Raw genomic sequence first — 18,985 nt, forward strand, 5'->3', positions numbered from 1 at the left:
CTGCCTGTTCCGATTCTTCCGCCTCAGTGAAGAGAACCCCCAAGAGGATGGGTAGTTCTCTCCGCCTTTCAGCTGGGGGGGGACGCGTGTTGGACCTGGCCTCGTGGCTTGGTTCCCCCCCGTTTCTCAGCACCCCATTACCGTCGCCCTGCACCCAGAGTCCCCTGGTCGCCCTGCTCCCTGTACGCCCAAACCCCGTAATCAACGACCAGCCCCGCATGTCCCGTCCCGCTCCCGGCTCCGAGCGCCCAGATCCTGCATGCCCCCCAAGGCCCGGCAGTTTTTTTCCTTTCCCGAGACCCTGGCCCCAGCGAAACATAGACTCCAAGGCGCGCCAGTCCCGGCTGGGGGGTAAAGGGCCCCCCGAGTGAGATAAGCCAGGGAGTTTCGATGGCACCTCCGGCCTCCCCTGAGAGACTGGTTTCTGTCACACCTTTGGGCCTCCCCTGTGGGCCAGTTTTGATTGCACCTCTGGCCTCCCCGAGTGCTGGCTCCAGACCCTGCTGGGCGTCTGGGAATTCCCGGACGCATCTTCAAAAGGATCAAAGAGCCAACCGCCGGACCTCTCCAACGGCCATCCCCCAAGACCTGAGATCTCCGCCTGCGAGGGTCCAGACATCAAAGGGCCACTGGACTATATCCAGGCCCGCCCAACAACTAGCGGGGAGTTGTATCCTGGACAAGAAAGCCCTGCTGATCTGATCGCGGCTGACCCTTGGGAGAACTGAACCTGTGAATCTCTGAGCCCTACTGACGCTGTCGCGGCTCATCCTTGCAACAACCGAACTAAGACCTCCGAGCCCTGCTGATGCTGTCGCGGCTCATCCTTGCAACGGCCGAACTAAGACCTCCGAGCCCTGCTGACGCTGTCGCGGCTCATCCTTGCAACGACCGAACTAAGACCTCCGAGCCCTGCTGACGCTGTCGCGGTTCATCCTTGCAAAGACCGAACTGAGACCTCCGAGCCCTGCTGACGCTGTCGCGGCTCCTCAAGAACATCTCCGGATCGAGCCCTGCTGACCTCGTCGCGGCTCAAGGTCCGGCTGGACCATCGACGCTACCAAGACGACCTGAGTCGATTCGAAGTGAGTGAAGCGGCCAGTACGACCATCATCTTCCGTATCCCCGGCTCGAGGATTGAGAGCTGTGCGCAGGGTACGCTTCGTACTGGCCTAAAGACTGAGACTGTCCCGCTTCCCTCTTCCCGAATCCCCAAAGACTTTACGATCCCTCGATCGCTTGTACATAAGAGTGCTAATTACTTCTTACTGTTTGATAAAGAACTTGTTACTGAAAACCAACGGTGTGGTGTCCGTTCGTAAGTGTGGTGTGAGCTCAGTAGGTACGATCCTAGACTCGAAGTCCCCCCCCGGTGGGGACCTCACGATAAGACGCGGCAATATCTGTGGGAGAGGTGGGTCCCCGGGTGGTTGGGTGAGCATAACCTGGCCCTCTGAGATCGCCCCTTCTAGCACGTCCCATGGTTTGAATAAGTTCAGGGCAAGTTTAACCAAAGGGCTCTGGAAAAAAGGAGTATCTCTCTCTCTCGAAACACATAAACAAAACTGATTGTCTCTGTGCAGAGGTATAGCATGATGTTGTCCAATGGATTGTAAAATGATGCTCTTTAAACCGTTGATTTTGTTTAATAAATAAAAAGAGTTAAACTAAAAATTATCTTGTTGACATTTGGTGGAACTGAGTTAAGGAACTGCCCAAGCCAAATGTACTCACCATGTCACTACAGCAGTTCAGCACTTGATCTCAGTAGGTTTTTCTGATATCCTCTTTTTCATTAGAGAGCCTTAATTGATAAAGTATTGGCGATGATTAAAGGATAGAGTACAAGTGATAAACACTTTGACTTACAAACAAATCTGTTATATACAGCGTGATCTTTATACAGGGCTAATACAACCTCCTGAAAGTCAGAAACCTTTTCTCTTTTATACTTCAGAAATTTGATGTTATCATTGAAGCTTTAGACAATGGCCAACCTGTAGATCTCCGCAACATGCCTCCATCTCCAGAAGGTATGTTGGTCTTTCTTAGTGAACGTTTGTCTACTTCATTTCTGTCCTATTCTCATATTGTCTCTCCCTCACTCGTTATCGCTCTGTCTCATTCTTAATCCTACTCATACTCTCACTAGATGCTAATCTGTATACCTGTTTTCATCTTTTCTCTTTTAGTTTTATTTGTAGAATGAACTCACTCCTCGTGCACCTTTTATTTGTAAAATTACTCATTTTTCTCACCAGTCTTAACTTATTTTTTTGGTGAAGTTTTGCATTTAAGTAGGACATGAAATACCTGGCTTAGGCTATTATTATATATTAATGACCCCCCTATACAGTAAAACATTAAGAAAATAATTGTGTTTGTCTCTGTTGTCTCAGTATTTCTAATGGTTGGTGATGACTATGCTAAAAATATCTCTTGTTTATTTGTGCCTTGAATCATGAAGTTCACAACATTCACTCTGTGTGTATTGTTTACTACCTTCATGCAGTCTTCAGTTGCTTTTTAAGCCTTCCACAAACAATGAATGAATTAATAATTGCGTAAAAGTGCTTAAGAAGTGACTGAAGACTTGTTTAAAATAACATTGATTCATTCTTGTTCCTGAAAGTTTAAAATACGTATGTTCGAGGCATGTGTGGTGTAGATACACATGCTGTGCATATTCCTGCCATTTAGCGTTGGGTCTGGATGTGTGCAAGTTGCTTTTCTTTGAAGAAGTCTTTCGAGTCACAAGGTACTGTGACTCCTCCTTTTGGCAATAATGTGCATGGTCTCTGACTCCATTTTTAGATTTTCTTTCTGCTGTCCAGTTCAGAAGTGTGCTCCTGTGCAATGGGTCGACATTGTCACAGTGCTCTTTTCTGTCCACATGGTTCCTTCTCTCTATCCGTATTGAACTTCCATCTCGGGTTGACGTCTGATAAGTTCGCTCGAGCGGGGTCTAGGTCGACCTCAGCCCCTCTGTGGTGTCTACCGTAAGGGCCTACCACCATTTCGTCTCTCCACCATGCCTCAATGGTCATGGAACAGACGCCATTTTGATATGGTCCTCGCTTCCACGCGAAATATTGTCTGACCGAACGCCATCAGGTCTGCAATCTGTTCTTGTCACCGGAACCAAACGAGGTTTGCCTGCGAATCTTGCCATACCTTCTACTCCAAAAGACTCTTAGCGACTGTCACGCTTGTTGACTTGAGATATCGGGTAGGGGTGGAGATGACACCCTAGTCCTCTGCGGTCCCGAGGGTGAACAGCACCCACAACCGTCGGTTGCAGGTGAAGAGGCTATCGCCGCTGGAGAGAGTCCTGCCTCCGACCTGGAGATCAAGGACATTCCATGAGCTTAGCATTCTGTGAGTACATCATATCTCCACCTTGACACGGCACTCATCCCACGTAGCCTTCAGCCAAAGGGCACTCAGCCACTCTGGAACATCAGACATGTTTTCGGACCACATCTGCCTTTGGGCCATGGCCGGTGACAAACCGCTTCCGTACCCTGCCCAGCTCGGCGCCGAAGAAGCCTTCTAGACTGACTGCTTTGGTGCTGGCCACCCTGACAGCAAGCCGACCCTCTGCACCAACCACATCTGCCTCAGCACCAAATGGAACCTTGCTGAAACCGAAGACACCCTTGAAGTGGAAGACTTTGGTGTCAACCAGCCAGACCAACACCAGCGCAGTTGAGCTAATTTTCCATAAGATGCAGGAGCAGCTTGACTCAAGACAGAAATACCGTGTCATCCACCCCCATACAGGCCCCATCCTTGCTCAACATTTAGGCCCTGCTGCTCCACCCTCGAAAAGTCAGCTATCCTTCTAGGAGCCCTTGGATATTCCGGTTCCAGCAAAACAACACAAGAACGTGTACCAAATCCTTATCCCATGCACCACCATCACCTCTTCCTGCTCCTAAATGTCAGCCTACGCCCTCCACACCTGCTTCTCCAGGGGACCCCCTTGACATCACATCCCAGGGTTCTCCAGACTCTGACACGGGTGGGCGTGTGGCGGGGGGATAAAACACTTGGCATTTCCCCACAGGGTGACCCATGGGACTCCTACAATGTAGACTCACTAGGGAACACAGACCCATCCCTCCCCTCTGCATTATTTTACAACTTTTCAAGAACTTATTGGTAGGGCTGCCTCCTTTCATAACGTGGAACACCACACTGAGCCTATAGATGAGGACTTCCTCTTCGAAACCCTCTCCTTCACTCTCTGCTCCACTCAGTGCCTCCCATGCTTAAGGGCATGTTACGTCCCACCCCTGAAATTTTTTAAAGAGACTGTCCGGGTTAGGGTTAAAACACCTAGCAGGGCTCGAAAATTCCACTCGACCGCTCGCATAGTCGAGCTAAATTTAACAAGGTCGAGCTGTTTTTAGGTCCTACTCGCCCTTTCTGGTGAGTAGGAAAACAAACCAACGTTTGTCCTCTGTCTGTGAAAACGGAACAAATGTGACAAGCTAACAAGATTTAAAGGCATTTTTATTGCTCACAAAGTTAATGAGCAATAAAGATGCCTTTAAATATTGTTATCTTGTCACATTTGCTCCGCTTTCAAAGACGTAGGTCAAGTAGGTTGCAGTTAGGTCGAGGACATTTTTTACGGTACTAGTCCTGCAGGACTAGTACCAAACATTTGGATTTTTCGAGCCCTGCCTAGAGTGGATGTAAAATATAAAGCCTCTCCTTCTGACTCCATCTGTATTCGCGGTCAGCTTCCACCCGACTCTCCAGTAGTCACCACTGCCTGTAAGCAAGCCAACTCCCAGACCAAGAGAGATGCCCGCCACTAGACAAGGAAAGCAAATGCATGGTTGCAGCAGGGAAACAGATCGCCACACAATCTGCCAACCACTGGCGCATTGCTAATACTGTCTGCTTTCTTGCAAGGCATGATCATGTCCACTGGGTCGAAATGGAGGAGCTCCTCCAATACCTCTCTCAAGAGCATAGAAAACAGTGTCAATAGATAGTTTCTGAGGTCAAGCTGATTTCCACCACTTCTATTCGCTGTGCCTTAGACGCAGCCCATACTGCTACCAGAGACGTAAAATCTAGCATTCTGATGCGCAGACACGCATGGCTCTTTTTCTCTGACTTTAAGCCGGAAGTTCAGCAGAACTTGCTGTACATGCCTTTTGAGAGTGAGCACCTCCTTGGTCCACAAGTGGTTTAAGCTTTAGATAAAAATTTAAAAGAATACAGAGACAGCCAAAGCAATCAGGGTACTGCTATAACACCCATTTCCTGCAGCTTCTTTTGCCGTTTTCAAAAATCTACTCCTCAGCTTCACCATCAAGATTGAAATGAAAACCCTTTACCTTTCCGTTAGTTACTCAAATCATTCCGTTTAATGACCATGTTTCAATTGGATGTGTGTTAATATATTACTTATGTTATTTTTAAGGCAACACATATTTGAGAGCAGTATTAAAGCTGTGTTTCACAAGCTCCATCTTTTCTAGCACCACAAGAGTTTGCACCTTGTGTTGGCATTATCAAAATCTACTAGTTCAGTGTTCCTCAGTCCGCTCTGGGGCTCATTATTAGTATGCCATGCAGGTCTCTGATGCCGAAGAACTCATTCTTATGAGCAAGAGGTTTCAGTGCCGGACTGGAAATTAGGCAAGCTGAAATTAATAATAATAGTGTTCTGCAAAAGTTTTAATGTTTTCACAGATATCTGTTTATTGTTTTATGAGACCAAAACGATTGTAAAATGAAAAGGCAATTCATAACACTAGTACATTATTTCCATGAATCATATCAATGCTCTTAAATATATCCAATACACCAGTGAGGCACAGAATACAAAATCATCAAAGTGTGAAAAGGACAGGACATAACAGACACATAAACTAATTTTCCTGCAACACTTCCTTATCGTCTTACTCTTTGACATTTTTTAACGTATGCCAGACTGAAAACAGGAGCTCTATGGGTCTCTTAAAAAGGGGAATCATGCATGGGGGTGCTCTGTTTTTTTTTTCCAAAACTCTTTTTATTGTATTCGAGAAATCGCACAGAAGACACAGCACTCCGTGCCCCGGAGGAGCTGAGGCAAATTACAGTACATCAAAATCAGCGATTCAATTGACTTAAAGAAAATGGCCTCTACAACCCCCAACCCCACTCCCCAACCCCCTCATCCCTTCCCTCCCCCTCCCTCCCTGTGCACAACGTCTCTTCGATACTGTGGATGTTAACTATATGAGTATTTGTGTCCATAGCACTATCATTTCATGCCCATCACACCTGCTCCTCCGCGCCTCCCGTTGATGTTGGGGGCTCTAGCCACAGGCCCCTGTAATCTGCCCACCTTTTCCATATCTTGTAATGTTTTTTGGGGCAGCCTCTGGCCTCGAACACCGGCCGTTCCAGTCCCATGCAAAAGTCCATCCCTTTTTTCCATCTAGTCACCTTGGGGGCCCTGGGGTCTTTCCAGGCTTGTGCGACATCTCTTTTTGCTAGCGTGAGGCCTAGTAGGAGCAGGTGTCTTTTGTAGGTGTTACCGCCCACCCCTTCCAAAACATGAAGTAAGCCCAATTTTGGGGTCTGGGGAAGATCCCATCCCAGCACTTCCGACAAACATTCCCACACACCAGACCAAAATCTCACCAGACCACCACAGTCCCACACCGTGTGTAGGAGATCACCCATTTCGTGGCCACAACGTAAGCATTCCGGGGATGCAATCAGGCCTGCCTTCCACAATCGCTCTCTTGTAAAATAGGCACGATGTAAATATTTAAATTGTATTAGGCGTGGACGTACAGCTATAGCCGCTCCCCTAGGGGATTCAAGAGCCTCCCTCCAATCCTCCTCCTCTAGCTCTCCCACATCCCTCACCCAACGATCCCTGAGTGGCTGCAAATCTGAAGAGCAATGTGTGACTAGTGTCTGATAGATGCGAGATATTTTCTTGTCTTCTAAGTCGCCCATAAACACCTTCGCCTCTATCGGGCTAAATTCGGGCACAGTGTCTAAACCCGCGAGTGTGGCTGTAAGGGCGTGTCTTAACTGTAGATATCTAAAGAACTGCGTGTGGGGCATATCAAATTCTTTGCTGAGTTCCTGAAAAGATTTAAGCGTGGCCCCTCTTAAGACGTGGCCTAGTGCAGAGATTCCAATCGAGTCCCAGTGTCCGAAGCCTTGCAGTGGCATCAATGCCGGTAGCTGTCCATTATGCCAGAGTGGGGTCTCCCTCGTTAATTTCCCCCACCATCCCATACGACGAAGCGATTGACGCCAAATCTGGAAGACCACTTGTGTTGCCGGAGGCAGTCTCTTTCGCAGCCGCGCCGAGTAGAGAATAGTGTGTAGAGTGTCTGGATCCATCAGGTACCTTTCGAGGGCATATGCCGGGTCCCCCTTATCACTATACCACCATTCATTCAGGACAATGAGATGTGATGCTTGGTAATAGGACAATATATCAGACGTTACCAATCCCCCACAGTATGTAGACAGGAAACAAGTCCGCAGGGCCACCCGCGACGCACCCCCCGCCCATAAAAACTGACCTAGGGCAGAATAGACTTGCCGAAACCAATGCGGCGGGATGGGGTACGGGTGATTCTGTAGTTGGTAGAGCAGGTGGGGGAGGGCAACCATCTTAAATATAGCGGACCTGCCATATAAATTGAGGGGCATACAGGACCAGCATTTAATTTCTTGTTGCACTTTATCCCATACCGGGATTACATTGCGCTCCCAAGCAATCGCTGGTGAGGTCGTCAAGAACACCCCCAGGTATTTAAGACCTCCGGCCGCCCTTTGTAATGTCGAGGCCCACGGCTCGAGCACAATGTGGTCACCCAGCATCCAAAGTGTAGACTTCCGTGGATTGAGATGCAGTCACGAGACCTCACCAAAGATGTTCATTATATCTAGGACCCGTGGCCCGGATCGATTCACATCTGTAAGAAAGAACAGGACGTCGTCCGCATATAATGCGATTCTATCCGAGGGTCCCGCCTCCCATTCGAATCCCTTCAGCTGCGCGTCTATCCTGACCCATGCCGCTAGCGGTTCTAAGGCCAGCGCAAAGAGGTAGGGCGAAAGGGGGCACCCCTGTCTGGTGCCTCACCTTATGGGGAAGGCCGTCGACATCCTCCCCCGCTACTCTCACCGAGGCCGTCAGGTCAGTATACAATAATCGAATATAGGACATAAAATGCGGCCCTAGATTGAGACGCGGAAGGAGTGCGAATAAATAGGTCCAGCTGAGAGAGTCGAAGGCCCTGTCAATGTCCGCGAGGAGTAGCGCTGCCCGATCCCCAGTCTTACTCATCGCCGCTACCGCCACGTGCGCCAGTCTAATGTTGTGTTGAGTTGCCCTGTGGGGCATAAATCCTGCCTGGTCCGGGTGGACCAGATCAGTTATATAGGGGAGTAACCGGTTCGCAAGCGCCTTAGCCAGTATCTTTGCTTCAATGTTCAAAAGAGAGATCGGTCTGTAGGACTCGTGACGGTCAGGAGGCCGACCGGGTTTGCAGAACACCACTATCTCTGCATGTCTCCAGTCTGCTGGCAGAAGGCCATCCTGTCTCGCTGCTTCCAGGGCAGCTTTGTATTGAAGCCCCAGCTGGAGGTGATATCGTTTGAAAAACTCACTCGGGAACCCGTTGGACCCCGGGGCCTTACCGGTATTAAGTTCCCCCAGAGCCGTACCCAGTTCCTCAGCCGACAGCGGAGCCTCGAGGCGCTCTCGCACGTCGTCTGGGAGCGCGCGGGGCGGGAGATCCAGTATAAATTTCTCCACATCTAGTTCCGAGAGGAGATCACGTGGGGCATACTGGGCCTCAAGGTAGCGCGCGAAGCTATTCGCCAGCTCCCTCGGGACCGAAATGGAGGCGCCAGAGGCATCTCTGAGACCCGGTAGCACCTGCGCCTGAAACGCTTTCTGACAGAGCCTATGGAGCATCGTGCTGGACTTGTCACCCCATTGATATATCCTGCTTCTCGTCGCCAGCCAGACTTGCCGGGCTTCGTCTAACAGTAGGGACGCATATGATTGCTGTGCTAACAGCTGGCCTACTCCCTCCTGATGGCTTGCTACCTTACATTGAGACTCCAGCCGTTCCACGGTCGCTGCAGCCGCCACCAGGTCTTCTTTCCGCCTGCGACGCACTGCTGCACACCAGGCTACATCTACCCCACGAAGCGTGGGCTTCATGGCTTCCCAGACCGTCCGGATGTCGGATACAGTGCCCAGATTCTCCTCCCAGTACCGAGCTATGGCTACTTCCATATGATGTTGATAGGCTTCCTGTTGCAGATTCCAGGCGGAGAGGCGCCATCGAAATGGCTGTCTCCCCTTGTCTAGGGTAACTTCTATCGCCACCGGGGAATGATCAGACAGGCCACGAGGCAGGATAGACGCTGAGACAACTCTGTGCGCAGCGGTGGTAGGGACAAAAATATAATCAAGTCTCGAAAACGAGTGATGGACTGCCGAAACATAGGAATATTCTCGTTCATTAGTGTGGAGGTATCGCCATGTATCTACCCAGTCCATGCCACGCACCATATCATTCAATTTAGTGGGGGTATCTGCTATAGGGTCGCCCCTGAGCCTTAGACGATCAAGACGGCAGTGCATGACTTCATTCCAGTCCCCGCCAATTATAGCCAGCCCCTCCGGAATCTCAGCCCACAGTGCAAATAGTTTTTCAATCAGGGCCCACTGTAACGGGGGTGGGGCGTATACACTCCCGATTATGATTGACTCCTTACCCACCGTTCCCTGTATAAAAGCATATCGGCCCTGCGGGTCTATCCACTGTCTCGTGTGTGTGTAAGACAATCTGCGGTGTATCAAGATCGCCACCCCTCGGGACCCTCTCACAAAACCAGCGTGAAAGACCTGGTCATAGCCGTATCTCTGCAGGCTCAGCGCTTTGTTGCCCAGTAAGTGTGTTTCCTGCAACAGTAGGACATCCACTTTCTCCCTTTTCCCCAGTCGTATTACAGCACCTCGTTTAACCTTGTCAAGCATACCTCGTACATTTCAGCTCATCACTTTCATCAAGGCTCCAACAGGTTTCTGCTCAGCGTCTTCAGCCCCCATCTAAGCGTAAGTGTAAATGTGTAGGTCGCAATGGGCACAGTAAGTTTGAATACCTCAGCAGCATCTTTCGAGACAACCATGTGCAAAACAACCTCCCCCCCCCCTTCCGGAGCCCCCAACCCCCCCTTCATCCCCCCACCCTCCCCATCCCCAACGTTAGCCAACAGCCCCCAAAATCATCCCCAACTCCCCCCTCCCCATACCTCAGTAACGTTGAAGTACCTGTCGCGGCATTAAACATCCCCAGTCCCCAACGGGAGACTTGAGACTGTCTATGCCAATGGATCCCCACCAACCGCCCCAGAACTTACCAGCTGCTCTCCTGGAAGAGCAACTACCCCCCTATCCAAGGCACGTGTCCGCCTTGTAGTCCGTCCCTCCCCACCCAACCCATATCCCGCGTCAGCAGGTCCACAATTGTCCGCCAGTGTCAGTGCTACTCTGTGCATGTATGATTGCCAGCCAGGTCGGCAATATCTGCTACTGAGCTTGTGGTGTGGTACACAATTCGGGCAGAGAGCGTGTGCCCCTTCGCTTTTCACGGGTCCTCTGCCTGAGAGTCTGGAGGGTCAGCCTCCTTCGTGTGACCCTTTTTTGCTGGGGAGCGTCTCGACGAGCGGGATCTCCAGTTGCTTCTGCTTCTTGAGCGTCGGGGCGTTTGTCGCGGCCCTGTTGATGAGGATGAATCCGAGTCCCGAGCCGGCGGAGTATGCGGTTTAAGTCGTACAGTCTCATCTGTCCAGGCGAACACCTCCTCCAGAGAGTTGAAAAGGAGAGTGCGGGACTGATAGACCACTCGTAGACGAGCAGGGTAGAGTAGTGCATATTGGATCTTGAGGCTGCGCAGGCGGGCATTAGCTGCCGTAAAGGATTGTCGCTGCCGCTGCACCAGTCTAGTATAGTCCGGGAATATCAAGATCCGCTGATTGTCCCACAGAAGAGGCTCTTTCAAACGGGCTTGTTTCAGGATCGCGTCCCTGTCGTGATAATTGAGCAGCTTGGCTATGACCGGTCGTGGGCGCTCACCAACCGGTGGCTTCTGAGTTAGCGCTCTGTGAGCCCGTTCAATGACAAAGCAACGGGAGAGAGACTCCGGCGGGAGCCAGCTCTCCAGCCATTCAGTGAGGAAAGCCTCCATATTGCCCTTTTCGCAATCCTCCGGAAGGCCGACAAAGCATAGATTGTTGCGCTGAGCCCGTCCCTCGGCATCCTCCGCCCTGAGTGCCAGGCCCTTCTGTATTCCATGCTGGCCACCTTCTTCTTTAAAGTCGCCACATCGTCCTCCACTCCCGAAATCCGGGCTTCTGCCTCAGTAATGCGGGTCACCGGATTCCGTAAGTCTTGGCGCAGCTAGGTGACATCAGCTCCAACCGCACCTATTTTCGCATCCAACATGTCTCTAGATTGGTTGATAGCCGCCAGGATAGCTGCATTGTCCGGCCCCGGAGTTTGACCGCCACCCGAGGCACCAGGTTGACCACACGGGCCAGTGAATTTATCTATTGTCCCCTGCTTCGAGGCTCCACCGCCGCTCCCTCCTCTGGTCATGGTACAGGTAGGAGAGAGCCGCCGCCGGGTCACTTTCTGTGTCTCTCGTGTCCCCTGTCTCTCGGCCCTGGGGGATCAAGCAGTCCTCCCCCGCCGCTAAATCATGGGCCCCTGATGTCTCTACAGAGCACCCAAAGCCTCCCCGCAGCTCCACCAACTCGTGCCCGGGACACGTCTGCGCAACCACCAGGCCCCGCTCCGCTCCTGGCCGCTCAGCGTAGTCAGTCTATGGCCTATGAAACGGCCCAGTTGGGGACCTCCACGTCGTGAATAGCGCACCGCCCTGCATACCAGTGCCCAGGATCGCTGTGTTGCTGCCAAGGGGTTCCCCAGGGGGGGGCCACGGCGCGTCCAGGTGTGGCCGCCGAGTTGTAGGCCACCGCAATTCAAAATGGGCGCCAACTTGCACAATCCGCCTCAAGTGCGGCCCACACGCTTCCCAGGGACCTGGTCAGCCGCGATCCGACCGGACCGCCGGGTCGTCCACGTCCTCTGCCCCACTAGACTGCCGCCGTGCGCCCCAGTGCACACTCACCACCGGGGCGCTGGGTCCAGGCCTCTCTCGGGGTCTCAGCTACCACCTCCGGCCAGTTGGTTGATGTCGCGCCGGCCGCAGCCCCATAGCAGCCGTTCGGTCCCCCCGGTGCAGTGTCGGGCCCAAGGAAATATCCAGCCCGTGGCTGCTCGCCAGTGTCTGTGTCCCGGTGAGGGCCTGGCCGCCGCGCAGCTCCGCTCCGCTGTCCGCCGTCCGCCGTCTTTCTCCCGGGGTGTCCTCAAAATCGAGGTCCCGGCGCCAATCCCCAGAGCAGGCCGCTCCGCCTCCGGGGCCGATTGCGCCCGATCTGTGTCGCCGGTGCGGCCAAGGGTCACGCCACACCCGCCGGACACCTTCCGCTACTCCTCACTGCCGCGGGACAGGCACAGGCGAGGGGGGAGGTAGGATAAATGCCGGAAGAATTGATCGGCGGGACGGAGCTACCCTAAGCTGCGTCCGCCATGTCAGCCGTCTTGGCCACGCCCCCGGGGGTGCTCTGTTTAATGAGATTCTACCTAAATAAGCCCATTGCTCTCCTATGTGAATGTCACATTGCACTGGGGCCCCCATGGTTCTAAGGCCTCCAAGAGGGGCTTCCACAAATGCTTCTTTTTCATATGCGCTGTTGACCTTGCTAGATACTTTCGCCATTGGTAATAAGATCGTTGATACCACTGGTAGATCAGAGTTTTGGCCACCATCCTCCAATTAAAAGCAATGGTAGTGGAGGTGTGGCTTGATCGGCCATGATGGCGGTCGTGTTTTGCTCACGCTCCGTCCAGCCCCGTAATATCCTGATCAGTTATCCTGCCCATCCGACCTGATATCGGCTGCTGTGAGGTACTAACGCAGTCGGAGGACGGCGACACTCCCCATGGCTGGTTTCAACGCTGTGGGGGGCTCGGTGTCGGAGGTACGGTCCCCAAGAGGAGCGGCGGCCTGAAGAAGGTGTGCTCTGAGGGAAGCCGGGGAGTTTCCTGCTCTGGCCAGGCTGTGACGGGGCACAGGCGGCAGAGTGGACAGAGAGCAGATTGCGGCCCCCTGGCACCTGTTGCTGATGATCGGCGGAGTGGGGTTTGCCGGTGGAGGCCTGGGGTCCCTTGCCTAGAAGAGGACCGGAGGGACTGCGGAGCGCTGGGGTGTCCAGGTCGGGCCACGGAGGTAGGAGACGGCTGGAATGGGCGGCTCGACGGGCCGGCGGCCATCTTCAGTGCCTGGGAGGAGGCCGCGTTGGCTCTCGAACGAGAGGGGAGCCCAGTGTGACACCCAGGCTCTGGACATTTTTCGGAGTGTGCCCCATTGTGACCGTTGCTTCCCCGATCCTCTGCTCATTAGGTCGAGCCTGGCGAATGCAGCGCGAAAGCGCTGTCGTCAGCGAGATCTATTGTTGCTGACTTGCCTTGGAAGTGGGACGATTGGAGCTTGTGCCCACGCACGTACAGCCACGCGGTGTGCTCCTCTCCTGTCCCCCTTCCGTCTAAGCAAGCCAGCTGCATGCAGTAACAGCGCATCGCAAGCCTGATTCAATTTCACTTTTGTTTTCCATTGCGCACGCGCGCTCAACTCGCTCAACGCACCTTCACCCTTATAAATATTAAAGAACGTCACAATGTAGAGAACGGTTTTCACGATGTGAAACCTGGCAAGCACTGTGAATTGCGTTAGCTGTGCAAGGGGGAGAGATGCGACAAGCAGTTTGCGGCGTTTACCTTATGCCGCACAACGTGAGGAGCGAGTGTGATACGCCATCCAGCATTTCACACAGCGCTTTCTCCTGCTCTGCTTCACCCGTCAGCACGTGCCCGCCTCTTCCACACCTCAGAGGCTGCTTGCAGAATGCAACCCGTGCAGCTCCGAGGAAATGAGAGTCCTCTAACTGCCAGCCCACCCCCTTACACACTGGCACGCACGCCTCATCCGTTCCCCCATTTATTCGTATGTCCTACCTCGGCGCTGGGCACCACGTGTGTGGCGCACTTGGCTCCTCCTGGCGTCAGGTTCCTTTCTGTGGGCGCTTTGCTGTGGTTGCCGCTGCTGCTGCTTCTGTCCACGCTTGGGGCTGCCTCCGGGTGCGTGCGCCGCTGCTCTCTCGCTCGGTGTTTCGCGGCGGGGGTGGTGCGCGCACAGAGGCACTAGTAGCAGGCAGGTACCCTTCTTCACACCTCGACCCGCAGGAGGAAGGAAAAAGGCAAAGAAGGGACCTCAGCAGGAGGCGCTACAGGAGCTTCTGCCCACAGCAGGGTCCCAAGTCCATGTAAAGCCAGTGAAGTAAGTCTGAGCTGCAGCACCTACAGGAGGGAACAGCACCGCCAGGTGAGTCTCTGGGCTAGACACATTGGAAGCCCCGCCGCAGTGCTGCTGTAGGGGTACTGTGCTGGCAGCCTCCACAATGTTCATTTGGAGTGTTTGTGACCCCCTGGTGGGGTGTTTGCAGTGATGCCAGATCCGTTCAGGCTCCCATTCATGTCATCTGCCCATACTCCCTGCAACTGTCCCATTGATGTCGTCTTAGGACCTCAAGTTTGATTCGTCTTTCATACTCCATTTCTTTCTCTGATAGTCCACTGCTTCCCACGACCCTACGACCATCATATCTTATGCTCTTTCTACTTTTCCACTCCCTCTTCCCTCAATCTGATCACCTCATTATTTCCCTGCCCTCCAATATCTCCTTCTATTTATATATATATATGGTCTGTACCCTCTCCCTGCGTTCTGTCATTCCCTCCTCTGATTCCCTCTGGTATTATCTCCCCTACTACAGCCCCAGCAGGGAATTGTCCCACTTTAACTCTGGTACTAAGTTTGAAACCTCCAGTTTTCAGTACACAGACTGCCATTGACAATCCCCATTGTTCCATTCCGTTCACCTGGCAAGCAATAGGTCTCACATTTGCAAGAGTTTAAGCTATTAGCATTGTAAATGACATTGCCTTTTATCTATGTAAATAAAAGGCAATGACATTTACAATGCCAATAGCTCAAACTTGTTCTTTTTGTGCAGTCTAAGAGTGCATGTTTTCTCGTTGTCTCCTTATGTGCTTCTCTGCTTCCCCTATGCCCTGGATGAGGCTATTCAAATGACAATCGCCAAATATGCACTGGTGGAAACTACATACGTCCTCGCGTTTAAAAACGTGTGTTTTTGCGTGTAGTGCTTGGTTTGTGGGCCCATGAACAGGTGGGTACAGCCTGTTCTCCCACTGATGACCTTGGATCAAGAGCCTGGGTGTCTAGCTTTTTTTGTGGTATATTGTAGGCTGCTTAAGGATAGTGTTCTGTGCAGAGTTTATTAATAGAAGTGTTGTGGAGGGGGCAACACAGTGCCTCCCTGATCACAGGGATGACAACTGCACTCAACCAGGCTAGAAAGGCTACCATTTTGTTTCGACCGGCCAATGTGATGAGTAGGCATTGCACTGTAATCTGCGTTTAGCAGTTTGACACTACCCCACCTGATCCAGTGTTCAGGGCAGAGCAAGCAGGAGTGTGGTCTGATGCTCTTTTCAGGGGCTGGAGTTTAGGTCGCACACCAAGGGCGTGTCTGGTCGCTGTGATGTGGTAGTGCAGCATTTGCAGAGAAGGGATCTCTCGAGCTGGTTGACGGGGACACCGCTGAATCAGGGACCTGCCCAGGTACTGGGGTTGTGCCTGACGCTTTCCCCCATGTGCAACATCGTCCGGTAAACGACGGCAGGTCCTGGATAAAGGCATTTCTGGGAGTGCTAGCTGCCATTTTGGGACACCGCTGCGACGTGGAGGTATACCCACTGGATCCTCGACGTGCGTGAGGCCCTGCCGTATCTTGGAGCGGAGGAGGGGCAAGTGTCTGTCGGCACACAGGTGGGGGGTGCCGGACCACCTTCCTTTTCTCCTCCCCCTTCTTTTCTGTTTCCGGGACTGGTGCTGGCTGGGGGTTCTGCGGTCGTGTCGGACCACAGGGGAGAGGGAGGCCTTCGCGGGGGAGAGCCACATGGCGGTGGGATCGGACTGCAGTTGCCTGTGGGTAGGTGCACTATCTGCCGCCCCCTGATCCCAGCGCGGAGAGCCCGGTAAGCAGCCATGACGCGTGAATAGGGCGGCGGGGGGCAGACAAAGCAGGGCCCAATTGATGCATTCGCTGGCGCTGGAGTGGTGGCTGGAACATCGGGAGAGCAGGGGTCGACGCCAGATAATGCGACTCTACTGGCGGCCATTACCCAGTCCAGAGATATGCTTGACGCCAAAATCGGCGGAGTTGGATCGGACGTTATGCTCTTGACGCAGAAATTGCGTAATGCAGTGTCGCTCATCACGAAGGCCGAAACCCGCATCTCTGGGGTAGAAGATGATGTCACTATCTTGAAAAAAAAGGTTGCTGCCATGGGGACGGTTCAGAAGGGACTGGCGATGCGGGTGGAGGACGCTGAAGGGTGTGCCAGGCGTAAGAACCTCCGCTTTGTTGGATTTCCTGAGGGATGTGAGGGGGATAACATGGAAAGCTTTCTCACACAGTGGCTGGAGTGCTGGCTTCCCCCGGGTGTTGTCTCCCGCTGCTTCGTTGTAGAACAGGCCCACAGGGCGCTCATGCAGAAGCCTCTGCCGGGGGCTTACCGGCGGCCAGTTATAGAGAAACTCTTAAACTACCTGGACCGCAACGCAATCTTAAAGCAAGCCCGAGCCAAGGAACCTCTTAACCTGCAACAATGCACGCATCCTTATATTCCCGGATTACACAAGACCGGTGCAGCAGCAGCGACCATCATTACTTGCGGCGAGGACCCGCCTCAGAGACCTTAAGCTCCCCTACGACTTGTTGTTTCTCGCAAGCCTGCAGTTGGTATACCGCTTCCGCACGCACTTCTTTGATACCCTGGAGGACGTTTTCAAATGGAGTGATGAGACAGTGCGGGTCCACACGCCACCTGGTAGAAAATCTGACTCGTCGTCGAGCGAGGTGGCCCGGAGAGGTCCCCGGGGCCAGCTGAAGGGCAACAGGAGGTCGCAGTCCAGGCGTCACTCCCAATCGTGCACAACACCCTCTAGGGGAGGCTCCGCCGCGGAGCAACAGGCGCCAGCGGATTGACGTTTGGTGGGGTATGTGTTGGATGGGCTTGAATTTGGGCTGGCCCTTAAGCCAGGCCGTTGCTGGCTAGGGTGGGGCCCGAGGGCATGGGCTGTGAGTTGTGGATCCATTGGCCGGTACAGTTCCTGTCCCCCTGTTGGGATTGGGTTCCTAAGCGGCCGCGACAGGTACTTCAGCGTTTTTGAAGTATGGGGTGGGGAGTTTGTTGTTGGGGGGGAGGTTATTTCTGTTTCTGTCTCTAGATTGCGCGTCCCCTTCCCGTCTTGGTGAGTACTGGTTGCCCAGATGGCCAATACAGCGCATGGGATGCGGGTGACCCCTGGTACCCTCAGCATTATTAGTTGGAATGTTCGCGGGCCTCTTGACAAAGTTAAACGTGGGGCCATACTTCAGCATGCCAAACGGGCTGGGGCTGACATGCTCCTATTGCAGGAGACCCCCCTACTGGGCACTAAGGCTCTCTGTCTGCAGAGATACGGGTTCCAACATGTTTTCCACGCTGGCTTTACGAAAGGTTCACGGGAGGTGGCGATATTGATACACCGCAGGGTCCCCTATACACATAAAAAACACTGGTCAGATACACAGGGTCGATATGTCTTCCTTCGGGGCAAGGTTGGGGATGATCTTCTGACATTGGGCAGCGTCTACTCTCCCCCCCTCTGCAATGGAATCTGGTGGAGCGGCTCATGAAAATCTGGGTGGATATGCCAGAGGCGCTTACGGTGGTCGTGGGGACTAGAATGATGTCATGGAGCTGGGTCAGGATAGATGGGGGGGTATGGAGAGTGTTTGACCCACGAAATTGCACACCCTAGTGACGGGGCTTGATTGAGTGGATGTCTGGAGGCGCCTCCAAGGGGATAAGCGGGAGTTCCCCTACCTGTCCGCAGTACACGACTCGTTCTCCAGAATTGATTACCTTTTTGTTCCCAGGGGGATGGTGAGCAGGGTGGTGTCGGCCGACATCCTGCCCAGGGACCTGTCGGACCATTCACCAGTGGCCCTCACGCTTCAGATGGGTGGAGGGTGTCAGCCGTTTAGGTGGCGTATGTCAGTATGGCACCTGCAGAAAGATGACTATAGGGAGCGTATGAGTGAAGCAATCGATCATTATCTGACAGTTAACGTGGGGTCAGTCTCTTGTTTTGCAACACTGTGCGAGGCACTGAAACCCACATTGAGAGGGGTGGATATTGCCTGGTGTGCAGCGACACGTTGGTAGCGTAGGGAGGAGCTATTGCAAGCGGAGGCAGGAATAGAGGAGCTGGAACGTAGGAGCTGGGAGGTTGAGGGGGGCCCGGTCCTGCGGCAACTAATACTGGCACAACAAAACTATAGGGCCCTTTTAATGGATGAAGCCCGCCAAGCCTGGCTGGCGACGCATAGTAGAGTGTACCAATTGGGGGACAAGTCCAGCAAAATGCTGCATCGACTGTGCCAGGGTGCCTTTCTCTCCCAGGCCCTGCCGGGAGTCCTGGCCTGGCCGGGGAGCCGCTTACGGAACCCCCAGCTATTGCAGAAAGCTTTGCTGCGTATTATGCGGAACTCTCCGCCCCTAAGGAATGCCTCTCGGCTGCTGTCATTGAGAAATTCATTGATGATTTCCCGCCTAAGGTCGTGTCGGATGAGGTACGAGACCGATTGGAGCAGCGCTGACAGATGAAGAGTTGGGCACTGCTCTGGGGGAAATGAACCCCGGAAAGGCTCTGGGATCCAATGGCTTGCC

General features: G+C 53.2%; 1 protein-coding gene across 3 annotated transcripts in view; it reads left to right on the plus strand.

Annotated features, from left to right (window-relative positions):
* Window positions 1-18,985, plus strand: part of CC2D1B (coiled-coil and C2 domain containing 1B) — a 710,809-nt gene that overhangs the window by 177,993 nt on the left and 513,831 nt on the right. For all 3 annotated transcript variants that reach the window (XM_078670637.1, XM_078670630.1, XM_078670646.1), the window contains one exon: window positions 1,958-2,033. In XM_078670637.1, coding sequence (XP_078526763.1) covers window positions 1,958-2,033 — 76 coding nt within the window. The remainder of the gene's footprint in view (window positions 1-1,957; window positions 2,034-18,985) is intronic.

This window comes from Lissotriton helveticus, chromosome 1_2 (genome assembly GCF_964261635.1).
Source record: "Lissotriton helveticus chromosome 1_2, aLisHel1.1, whole genome shotgun sequence".
NCBI lineage: Eukaryota > Metazoa > Chordata > Amphibia > Caudata > Salamandridae > Lissotriton > Lissotriton helveticus.